This window comes from Typha latifolia, chromosome 3 (genome assembly GCF_019914945.1).
Source record: "Typha latifolia isolate L0001 chromosome 3, TyphaL0001v2, whole genome shotgun sequence".
Lineage (NCBI taxonomy): Eukaryota > Viridiplantae > Streptophyta > Magnoliopsida > Poales > Typhaceae > Typha > Typha latifolia.
The window spans coordinates 6,018,102-6,030,154 of record NC_133088.1 but is presented as its reverse complement, the minus strand read 5'-3'; the positions used below and the strand labels follow the sequence as shown (position 1 = coordinate 6,030,154).

At 36.3% G+C, this 12,053-nt stretch overlaps 1 protein-coding gene across 1 annotated transcript in view; it reads left to right on the top strand.

The window, feature by feature from the left end:
* The first annotated feature begins 725 nt into the window (after positions 1 to 725).
* Positions 726 to 12,053, top strand: part of LOC140784959 (uncharacterized) — a 33,969-nt gene continuing 22,641 nt past the window's right edge. Inside the window, exons 1-7 of the mRNA XM_073132603.1 lie at positions 726 to 1,021; positions 1,107 to 1,234; positions 4,830 to 4,950; positions 5,968 to 6,049; positions 6,121 to 6,191; positions 7,974 to 8,015; positions 8,602 to 8,726. Coding sequence (XP_072988704.1) covers positions 864 to 1,021; positions 1,107 to 1,234; positions 4,830 to 4,950; positions 5,968 to 6,049; positions 6,121 to 6,191; positions 7,974 to 8,015; positions 8,602 to 8,726 — 727 coding nt within the window. The 5' untranslated portion in view covers positions 726 to 863. The remainder of the gene's footprint in view (positions 1,022 to 1,106; positions 1,235 to 4,829; positions 4,951 to 5,967; positions 6,050 to 6,120; positions 6,192 to 7,973; positions 8,016 to 8,601; positions 8,727 to 12,053) is intronic.

Here is a 12,053-nt window from a genome sequence, read left to right as displayed (position 1 = left end):
CTATACTTTCGCTGCAGTGTGTTCGAACGCGTCCGATTGCGTTCAAACGCGCCAATCTCGTTCTCTGTCGATGCGAATGTGATGTAAGCGTTTGAACGGACGCGTTCGAACACGCCCGATTGCGTTTGAACGGACATGTTCGAACGCGCCCGATTGCATTCGTACGCACCAATTTCGTTCTCTATCGATGCGAATGTGATGCAGACATTCGAACAGCCACATTCGAATGCGTCCGATTATGTTCGAACGTGCCAATTCCGTTCTCTGTCGATGCGAACGTGATGCAGGCGTTCGAACGCAGTGTTTGCGTTCGAACGCACCCTGGCAAAAATAGATTTTATTAATTCTACTTACTCAATTAGATAAATAGGCTCATTCTCATGAACCCAATGTCCCGCGTGGAGCCAATATAAATCGAATTATATCAAATATCTATTCTTATATTCATTTGTATTTTAGAATAAGGATGTAGTAATTATCTTAATGCGATATAAAATAAAGGAAAATATGAGAAAATATTTTTTATTTTAAATAAAATTATCATAAATATTCTTTGATTTGATATAAAGTAGTTAATTGGATACATCTAAAAGAGTAAATTAGTAATTGAGTTAATGTATAGGATAAAATATAATTTTAATAAATAATCTTTATAATATAGAATAATGTTTAAAAGTTATTTAGAGAGTTAAATACAAAAAAAAAAAATTCCTGAAGTTAAGTGGGGCTTAGAAAGTTCACTTTTTTACGTAGGAGACCACTCCGCAAACCTCACCCCGCCCGCCTCCGCGCCAGGGTTTGTCCTCCTCAACCTCCTAAAACCCCACCCAAAGAAATCCTACCAAAAACCTTTCAATCTCATTATGGAGGCAACGGCGGAAGACGGCAGCGCCACCGCTCCTCTTCACTCCGAGACGCCGCGTCCGGCCCCGATTCCCCGCGTGACGTGGGAGGGCTGTAGCGTCCTCCTCGACATCAACGACGGCGACCGCCTGGTCTTCGCCCGCCTCTCCCCCAACGCGTTTGTCCTCTCTCATAACAACGCAGTCCTCTTTGTTTGATTTCTTTCTGCATATTCTAACCTTTTGGGTGATTTGGGGGCGTAGGACGCTCAAGATTGGGAACAAGAAGTGCTCGCTCCACTCGCTTCTCGGATGCCCCTTCGGTTCACTGTTCCGTGTTGAAACCGGATCGAGTGGGCCTTATCTGTCTAGATGCGTTCCCTCTTCTCGTGGTAGGATTTGCTTCCTTGTGCTGTCTTGCTTTATTGTTGCATAAATTGATATAAGGAGGGGATAGGAACGTTAGTTTATATTCAACAAAGGACATGAAATTAGAAAAAGGTTTAAATTTTTGAATGTTGCATGCATTTTATGGTTGATGGTGCTTCTATTCTTTTGTTATGTTGCAAGAACTGATTCAGGGAGGCAATTGGACTGTAGGGTTCCTTTTAGATTCTTCAATAGAGGATGGAACACGAAATTTTTTTCAACTTGTGCTAGTTGAATTCTTGAATATGGTGGGTGATGCTTGTATTCTCTTATTGGATTCCATCCAGATCTCTGAATAGAAGATGGAGAACCAAGAAAGTTATGAACTTGTGATGGTTGAGTACATCATTATGGTGGTGATGCATGAATTATCTTGCTTTGTCGCATGATTGATTCGGGTATGCGATAAGATCGTTGGGTTTCATTTAGATTGTTGGATAGAGGATAAAAAACTAAGACAGCGGTAAACTTGTGATTGTTGAAATTTGGATACATCTCTATGGTTGATCTTAATTGGATTCCCTTGTTCTTCTGCATGAAATAATTCAGGGAGGCAATAAGAATGTTGGATCATATTCATATATCTGAATGGAGGAAAGAAAAATATTTAAACTTGTGATGGTTAAATAGATCACTATGGTGATGCTTGGATTCTCTTATTCTGTTGCATGAGTTGATTTGAGTAGGCAATGGGATTGTTGGGTTTCGGTTAGATTTTTGAATAGAGGATACATTACTATGGTTGGTGATGCTTTGATGTTCTTGTTTTGATGCTTGAATGGAGGAAATAGAACCAAGAAAGATTTAAACATGTGATAGTTGAATACATAATTATTGTTGGTGATGCTTGGATCCTCTTGTTCTGTTGCATGAATTGATTCAGCGAAGAATATGATTGTTGAGTTTCAGCTTTGTCGATACAGGATATAAAGCAAAGAAACTTTCATAGTTATAACTTATAATGGTCAAACACATCATGATGCTTAGATGCCTGCAAGCTTATAATCTCTTTGGTAGCATGTTAGATGCTGCATTGGTATCCATTTGCCAGCAATTTTTGGTACCAATGATAATGCATTGAAATCAACATATAACAAGCTTCAATATCTAGTGCTATATTGTTGCTTTCTCCTTGACAAAAGATCTTCTATTCTACCTATATTGCTTAGATGCGAGAAACCTGTAGTCTTTTTTAGCTCCTATTCTCAAGTTAGGGGAGCCCCAGAAAATGGATAGGAATCATGGGAGGAAAGGCTTAACATTTCTGTAGGTCATCTTTCTGACCTGTTGCTAGAATATGTTGATAATTCCAATACCTAAACAACCAAATAGTACATTATTGGACTTAGTTTTAGCACTTATTTTAGACTTTAGAGTATCATGTGACAGTGTAAATAATAAATCAGCACGTAATAGACTGTTATTTCAATTGTTAAAATCATGATTAACTTGAAGGCATATAATATGTAAAAACCACTTCATCAAGACTACTTTTAGCAGTATAAGATTTGCAAGTTAATCTGAGATTCCAAATGTATTATTGTGGTTTTATTATTGGAGAAAATAAACATATCATATATTGTGACTTATATGTAACTTTGTGCTCTGCCTTTTATTTGGTAATAAATAAAGTTGCTGGCACTGTTTTTTTTCGTTTGTCAACCTAAGCTTTTGAAGAAAATTGATTGCCTTACATGGAACCAAAGCAGATTGTCTTGTTTCAAAGCCTTTCTTGGCCTCCAATCTTAGTTGACTTTATCCTACTTAATCTCTAATTTCAACTGCTTTGCTTATCTTCAAATCTGTCAAACTCCATACGCTGTCTTGTGTTTATGTCCTCTTACAGATTATTAGAGGTTGAGTATACATTAATATTACCATTTTCTAGCATCTGAAAATTTGGAAATCAGTTATTTAATTTTTTTATGTATTCCCTTTTTCTAATTGCAAATTTTATTAAGATTAAATAGAAGCTGCAAGGCAGTTAGGGGAAATATAAGACCGAGGTTGGTGTTGAAGGTTCAATTAGAACTACGAGGAGAAGTGCCCACGGTGCAGGAAATAATCCTAATTCCTTATCTTAATCCATGTAGGCTATATTATGGAATATTAGGGGATTAAACAAAAAAGTGACAAAAAAATGAGGTTGAACGGACTGGACATTGTGTGGACTATAGAAACTGAATTCAGTGGTTAAAGCTCACAAGATTAGTGTCATCAATGGATACTTAGGGGTTAGACATTTTCCCTTTATAATTGCACTTTTGGGCAAGGTTCTTAGTATTGGGATCGAGATCGGCATCATATATATATTGGCCGTATTGGCCGCTCGTATCGGATTGGACTATTTTTTAATTACGTAAAATTCTAAATATAATTTAAAAATGCAGAAAAATTTCTAAAAATTTAGAAAAAGATGAGGGGAAAATAAAAATTACTCACATATAAAGCCTAAAAACTTAAAAAATGTATTAACTCACTCAAAATTCAAAACTTTGATGAATATTGATCTCTCTCTCTCTCTCCCTTTTCCCCTCTCAACATTCAAAACTTATTTAAAGATTACTCACATAGATAAGGTTCCCATTTTTCCTTTACTTCTTTCCCTTCTTCTCTCTCTCTAGCTCTCAGCAACTGGTGCTGCTGTTGTAGGTGCAGCTCAACATCTGTTGCTGCTTCACAGCAGTAGCAACGGTAGAGGTTATCGGATTCACTCAGTGCAGGAAGAGAGAGAGGGAATGAGATAGGAATTAAAAATAAAAAAAGTAATAAAAAACTCACCCGAGATTGCTGGAGGTCGAATTCGCTGGAGATCTACTCGGTCACCGAGGTGAGAAAGAAGAGAAAAGAGAGAGAAAGAGAGAAAGAAAGAAAAGAAAGAGAAAAGAGAGAAAGAGTGGCAAGTGGGGGGGGGGGGGGGTGGGGTCCGGGCGGATCCAACCTGTTTTCTCCCATTTCGGGCAAGATCAGCCTTATCCGAAACAGATTGGGTATCGGTCGAAACCAGCCAATCGGTTGGTTTCGACCAGGATTGGGATTAGCTAAGGTCATTTTCGATTCGTTTCGGTCGATTCCACTCAGGATCGGCTGAAACTAGGAACCTTGCTTTTGGGGGCCTATAGATTTACATGACAAATTCCTTTTGTTAGTTCCATGTCTCTAAATATATCAGATTCTATGGTAAAGAATAGTCCTATGCCAATTCTATGATATGGATTGAACTTTTGGTCGATCCTAATCTATTTCGGTGAAACAGATGGGCCTATATGGCTGATTTAGCCAATCTCCAATTCGATCCTCCGAAACGGATGGTTCTCAGCGATATGGCCAATATGTATTATTTTTTTTTTGAACGGCTAATCCCAAAACCAATACTTAGAACCTACTATGATTTATCATATCTTTAGTTACTGACAGATGCATTTAATCAATAAAGCTTTATTCTTTGTGTTGTCAGCTGAAGTAAAGATATGTGCATATAGAAAACTAATCTTCGTAACATTCACATTTTTTGGCCTTATCTTTGGTGTGATATTTGATGACTTTTGCTATATGCAGATGATTGTGCACAAGATGGTGTTGACGGACAAGTGATGGAGGATTTTAGAGACAATAGGTCATTGCTTGACAATAACACGGCCCAAAATCTATCCAGTGATGATATAGATGCAATGCGGAGGTGAGAGCTCATCTTATTTAGTCCTTCAATTCAGGGCAAATGTTTTAAGTACCTGGTTGATTCGGAAGGAGATTGAGGTTCTATGAAGTCAAAGGATAATTAGTGGTGGTTGGATCTACTAAGTAGTACCTCAATAGTTCCACATCTTTACAGTCTTGGCAGAAAATGTCTCATAGGCATCTAAAAATCCTGATGTATTGAAGTAGTGTCCTGAAATGTTTTTATATTTAACATTTCTTGGTTTTAATTGACATCTAACTTGTTACCACTGATTCACTGGTATGTAACCATATAACTCATAGATAAGCTTGAATCTTTTATGATTTTATTGATGTCTTACCTCTCTAAATGTGAAGACTCATGCTTATGCATGATATTTACTGATATTCTTGATCTTTTTGTGCATTTTGTTATACTTGCTTTTCATACATAAAGAAATCTTAACTGCCTTGGCCCATGAACTTATTAAGTACTTTGAAGGAAAGTTAACTAAGAAACTGAGAAAGCCAAGTTGTGAAAGTTAACTAAGAAACCAAGAAAGCCAAGTTGTACATTTGATTGGAATAACTGATTTGTTGTTCTCCAGAACTAATGTAACAAGGTTTCACTTATTGACTTCCTCAAAGAAAGTTATTCTTCTTTTCGACTCTTAAAGTTCGGGATGACAGATCTGTATCACAGTTGCTGAAATACCTTTTTGCATTGCAATTTTGATTCTATATATTAGTAATCTGACAAGAACAAAGGGGTTGAGTCAATTATGATACATAGTAGATGTTCTCTGAAATAAGCTTAGGTTTGATGCGCATTAAATTTTTAAGAATGCTTCAGTAAATTTTACTTCTTCTGCCAGAGAAGCTCCTTTAATTTTGTTGAGAGACTGTTATTTTTGTCAGTTTTCTTACTGGGTAGAATAGGCAGGTGGGTTTTCTAATGTATCAATTACTCATTTATTTGTGATGATTAATATCCTCAACTTGGTCTGCTAGTCCATCTAAGTTTTTTCTCTTGATGCAGGGATGGTGCAACTGGAGATGAAATTGTTGAAGCTCTGATAGCTAATAGCTCAACATTTGGAAATAAGACTGTGTTTTCACAAGTGAGTGTAATATTTAAATCCTATGCAGCTTTTCAATTTTGATATCCTGCTGATCAAGGAATTGTCATCAGGAGAAATACAAATTAAAGAAACAAAAGAAATATGCCCCTAAAGTACTTTTGCGGCGTCCATCTACACGAAGGTAATATAACTACCTCATCTTCTGTTCTTTTCAGTTGCGATATTTCATTTCTTTCCAGCGGTAAGATATTCACATGATTAGACTTTAGTAGAACCTTGGGATATGCAGTGTTATGGCACTATTAGATGAGAATCTGATATTACTAATACCTATTAAGGATAATAAGTGACGCTGTCATAGATTTTTGTTTTAGTTTATTGAAATTTCTTCCTGATGTTTATAGTTAATAAATTGGTGCTTCTTATGGAATTTCAGATGAAGACTTATAGCAATGCTAAGTATACAGAGTTCATAATGCATGATGATACGTTGAATCAACAAGTTTCAGCAAATTATTTCATTCTATTAATCCTCATTAAGTACCTTTTCGTGATTCGATGTACATGATGTTTCTGTGTTGTTTTATACTAAACTAAGTACAGTTATAGCATAATTTGTGATGTAACTCTGCCTATGTACATTCATTTGTGTTGTCCTAAATTTTATGGTTCTTCTTAAGCTTAACATGTAATAGTTATTGCATTTATTCTTTAAAAGAGGTCGAAAAATATTTAAAGGAGATGTAGATAGATTAGGTTGATGATATGTCGAATCAACAAGTCTCTGCAAATCATTTCATTCTATTAACTGGTCTACATTAGTCCAGAACCTGACCCATTTATTATTATGATTGGGAAAGGGTTAGGTCGAGGTACTCACTACTCAGAATGAATGATTGATGGCATCCATGACAGTGGTGGAGCTGAAATATTATATTCATTTTTAGTTTATGTCCCATCAAATAATTATAAAAATCTAGTAAATAAAAAGATATGAAAAGTCACATCTAACAAGTACAGAAGCACATGGAAATGCATAAAATCAGGATATGTTTACCAAAAATAAAAAACAAAGAATAGAAATATAAAATATGTTTAATTTAATTTTGACATGCTATTCTCTAGTTAAAGGTGATAGACTTTAAGAGCTAAATAATCTAGGCACACCTTAAATTCAAGTATTACAATGTGCACGGTTCGTGGTTCTTCTCATCTAATGACTACAAAATTTCCCACACAACAGTTAGCTAATTTCTTTAACTTAATCTCTTTTGGTTTACACTATATTACCCATAGAAAACCCCAACTTAAACCTTTAAAAACTTTCCAGCAATAGCTGCTTATAATGAGTGGAATATGGATGACCTATGTAACATATTTTATCTTGGGTTTTTGGCCATCTAGCTTTATTTTCACTATACTTTGAGATCTCTTTCTCAACTATTTATGATTGTTAGAACTTGGGCTTTTGTTGGCTTGGGAAGAGAGGCCAAGGAAGCTAGTTTAAAACTCATAATTATATATTTTTTGTGTGTAAATTAGGTATATCTTTTAGAATCTCAATATTTTGAAGACTTGTTACACAAGACAAATATCCCATCTCTGTTGGAATTTTGAATTCAAAACCTTTAAAATAGTATAGGCCAACTATTTTATAACATAAAATAAAGATTGATGTCTTCATAGGAGGCAATGTAACTTTTCTAAGGGCGCAACCACATGATTATCTAAGTGTATTAAATAAAAGTTTCAAATGCAAGGGGGGTTATGGTCCCTTCTGGCTCTTGCTGGCTCCACCAATGTTTCCATCTGTTTGATTTGGTTTACTGGCTCCACCTATGTTTCCATCTATTTGATTTAGTAAGTCAATTAGATGTAGTTACATTTTTTCTCATTTGTTGTCTTGTGAAGAACTTAATGGAATATATTACTTACTGACTCATTCTCCACTTTCTTTTTGCAGCATATGCGAGACATATTTCAAGAAATATCCGACTCGAATAGGGTAATCTATTTTGAGATCTTTAGTTGATTATTCTTGTTATCTGTCTTAATGTTATTCTCAATTACTTTGTGGACATCATAATGCTTTCATTTTCACTATGATATTTCTTGAGTATTCGGAGATTTTGGTGTTGATTAGTTAGAAAAACTTCGCCACCATATTGTCATTCACTTCGTTTAGGGTACTTCTTTAATGATCTTTGTACATAGAATTGAGATGTAATTCCGTTTGATTAATTCATATATGCTGCTGTTGATAAAGTTGGGTTAGTACATCTGATATGAATTGTGTGTATATAATTTATTAGTAGTTGTGTGATAATAATTAAATCAACCAATGATATATTCTTTTCTGCTTTCAAACTAAAATCTGTTGCCAACATCTTATCCTATTTGTGTGCGCGCATAGGTTTCCCAATGTCTTGTTGGTAGATGCTGAACAGAAAGGTTATGATTCATATTATTCTGATTGTGCATGTGGGAACAGCAAATATTGCTTTTAATAGGCAACTATTCACTGCATATAGGAAATGTTTAATTTATGTAAACTATTTTCTTCAATTTTGTTTTTCTCTCATTGTGCCTAGGTTTTTGCGAGTCGACACATTATCTCTCTTGTTGTCTATGGCCAACATTGGCGCATATTCAGATGTTCTTGTGGTTGATATGGTTGGAGGTTTAGTTACTGGGGCCATAGCAGAACGCTTAGGAGGTGAACATTATCTACTTTCAAGTTTCAATATGCTTTTGTTATCTAGAAGCTTCCAAAACTATACAGGATGAGCTCCCTTAACCTTTTCTTTAGCCCTTTATTTGCTTCAAGGATGTGCTTTTACTACTTAGCACTGATGACATTCATGGAGGCTTATTATTTTTGTTTGTTAAACGCATGAAAAATATTGTTTGCCTAACAACTTAACTTTTTGGGTCAATACTCAATAGGTAATCTAATACGCTATCATAGCCAACTTTTCCATGACTTCAAACCTCTACAGAATTCAAGGATGTTCAACCATAGTACAGGATCATTTCATTTTAGAACTTATAAATGGTACTTCAAGAACCATCCCAGGCCTTTTCAATGTGCCTAAAACATTGAAAGGAGAAGAATATTTCCTAACAAAGCAGGATTAGTTTCTTTTATGATCATTAAGTGCTACATAACCAAAAGATGCAGTGGCTACCTAGTATCCAAAGGTTATCTGAATCAGATTAAAGAAAAGTGTAATACAAGATTCTCTATAGAGCATATTGTTGTTTAGTCTCAGTTACACATATGTCAATGTGAATCTTTTATTCGGAATCAATACAAGCTTCCAAATATTAAGCAATCAAGTCCCCCCAACATCAAATAGTCAAACATTGTTAGAATCATAGTTTCCAGTTTCAGCCGATCCTGAGTGGGATCGGCCGAAACGGATTGGGATCGGCTATAGCCGATCCTGATCCAAGCCGAAACTAGCCAGTACAGGTGGTTGGTTTCGGCCTGTACAGGTGGCTGCAAGCAGACAACTGCTGCTGCAGGCGGCTGCAGCAGGCAGCTGTCAGCTGCTGCTGACAGTAGTAGCTAGAGAGAGAGAGGGAAAAAGGAAGAGAGAGTGAGGGAGAGGGAAAGATAAAAAAATGGTGAGAGAGAGAGAGAGAGAGAGAGAGAGATAAAAAGAGGGTGAGAAAGAGAGAGAGAGAAAGATAGAAAAAAAGAGAGTGTGGGAGAGAATGGATATTTCAGACTAACAGTTAGAGAGATAGGAAAGAAGAGAGGGAGAAAGAGATTTTTACTTTTTAGGCTTTATATGTGAGTAATTATTATTTCTTATTTTCTTATAATTTTTTTTCTAAATTTTTAGAAATTTCTCAATATTTTTAATAATATTTAGAATTTTATTTAATTAAAATAGTCCGATCTGATACAGGTGGCCGATACGGCCGATACGTATCGTTTTTCTGGACGGCTGATCCCAATCCCGATACTGATTTTTGGAACCTTGGTTAGAATAAGATGTCCAAGCACTTTGTTGAACATCAAACTTTTCACACGACCATTTATGTCACTACTCACAACTATGCTTAGAAGAACGGGAAACAAGAAAGTTTGCATGAATAGCCCAAGTTGTTATTCATTCTTTCCTATCATAATTCTTGCTACCATATAACAGAATTCTAAAATTCAATGACCATGAGGAATGGAGGACAAAGAGTCACCTACTAATAACATAACTACATAAGACATATTTATTAACTTTAATCAGTTCACAACAATAGTGTAGATATCCTAATACACAATTCCAGAAAGGTGTAATAAAATGCATAACAGATTTTGAGTAACATGAAACTAAGAGAAACATTTTTAGTTCAAAATCTATTAGGATAAGCTATTCACCAAATGATATATAAGTTGAATTCTAACAACATCACCCAAAACTATATACTCAACAATCATGATATTTCAATTGGATAAACAAAAAAGTGCAGCTATTTCATAAAATATTCAACAACAAGCAAGCTATAGAACTATCTAAAATGAAAAGAAGAATCACATGTAGGTAACATTTTTCGACCTTATATCTTGATGATCTTAGCAGCTATGATCACATGGTTAGCCCTCGCGATCTCCTCCCTCCATGCAGCCTTGTAGTTAAAGGAACAATCGTAGGTATCAGAGTATCTATGGAGACCGTAGAAGAGATTGCCGCAATGGAACCGAAATTCGGCAATTGGAGAGGCAAGTGGCGACAGAGATAGGCTAGATACGAGAGGCGGTGGAGATGGTTGGAGATGAGGTAGTTGGCTGGGTAAGTTGATGTGAGATTGAGGCAGTGAGGTAGCTGGGTGATGTGAGGGTGAGAGATTGTGTGAGACAGTGAGAGGTAGAGTTAAGTTTAGACTTTAGTTTATATTAGTCATGGTTGGCGGTTTGACCCAGTCCGACCCCATCTGTATACTTAAATGAGTTAAACGGGACAAAACATGTCAGCTATTAAACTTGAACTTTACCCAATTATTAATCGGGTTAGGCGGGTTGACCCGTTTATGACTCAAACCCGATTAGATTAAAGCCAAATCCGATTAAGAGGCAGGTTATCGTGTGGGGTCAAAATTTGCCATCCCTAATTACACTATCCTATGACTACGTAGGATTCACTAGCCCGAAGTGTATCTATCTGCAAATGCTTAATTATCGAGCTCCTCCTGTATATTAAGATTCTCCTTGTATGGTAACAAATCTACTATGTTATGAAAGTAATCGAAGCATAAGTATATTTAAATAGTTAAATATGTCACAGATTGCTATTATGGGGTTCGGGTAGATTCAATAGTCCAAAACTACATAAAAAAACTAAACACAATAAAATAAAAGAAAATAAATAAGAAATATTTGAGCTGGCATGCGACCCAAATAATTGGGAAAATAGGAAGAAGTGGGTTGGGTCTAAGGGACCAAACCGAGCTAGCCATGGTTGGTTTATAGCCTAGGGCCCACAAGGACGGGTTGGGCGAATGCTTCGCCCAACCCATGCTCATGTCCTTCCTTCTTATAGGGAACACCATAAACCATAAGGGAAAGGAAGACGCTCGACCAGAGAGGAAGCTAAGCCACTGAATCAAGAATGAAGCGGGTTTGAGAAACATTCTAAGAGATAAAGGAAGGCGAGGGGAGTGTACCAAGGTAGGGAAAGTGACTAGCAAGTGGAGGAATGGGGCAAAACTGCTTGGCTGGCGGCTATAAAGATCACCTTTTAGGTAATCCGAGCCACGAGAGCACTAAAGGAAAATGTCAAAAGCTTCTACTTGCACAAGGGAAAGCGACTAGCAAGAGGAAGAATGGGGATGAAAATGACGAAGGGGAAGAAGTGGTCAAGATCCCAAAGAAGAGGGAGAACTCGACAGACGGGAGAGATTAGAAGTTAGGAGAGACCTTGCCAATGGTAGAGGTGATAGGTTGGTGAAGAGGGAGGAGGGATATTATGATAGAGAGAATAGAGAGAAGATAGGAGGCAAGAAATTAATAATCTAATGGCATAATAATTTTGGCTGCCAT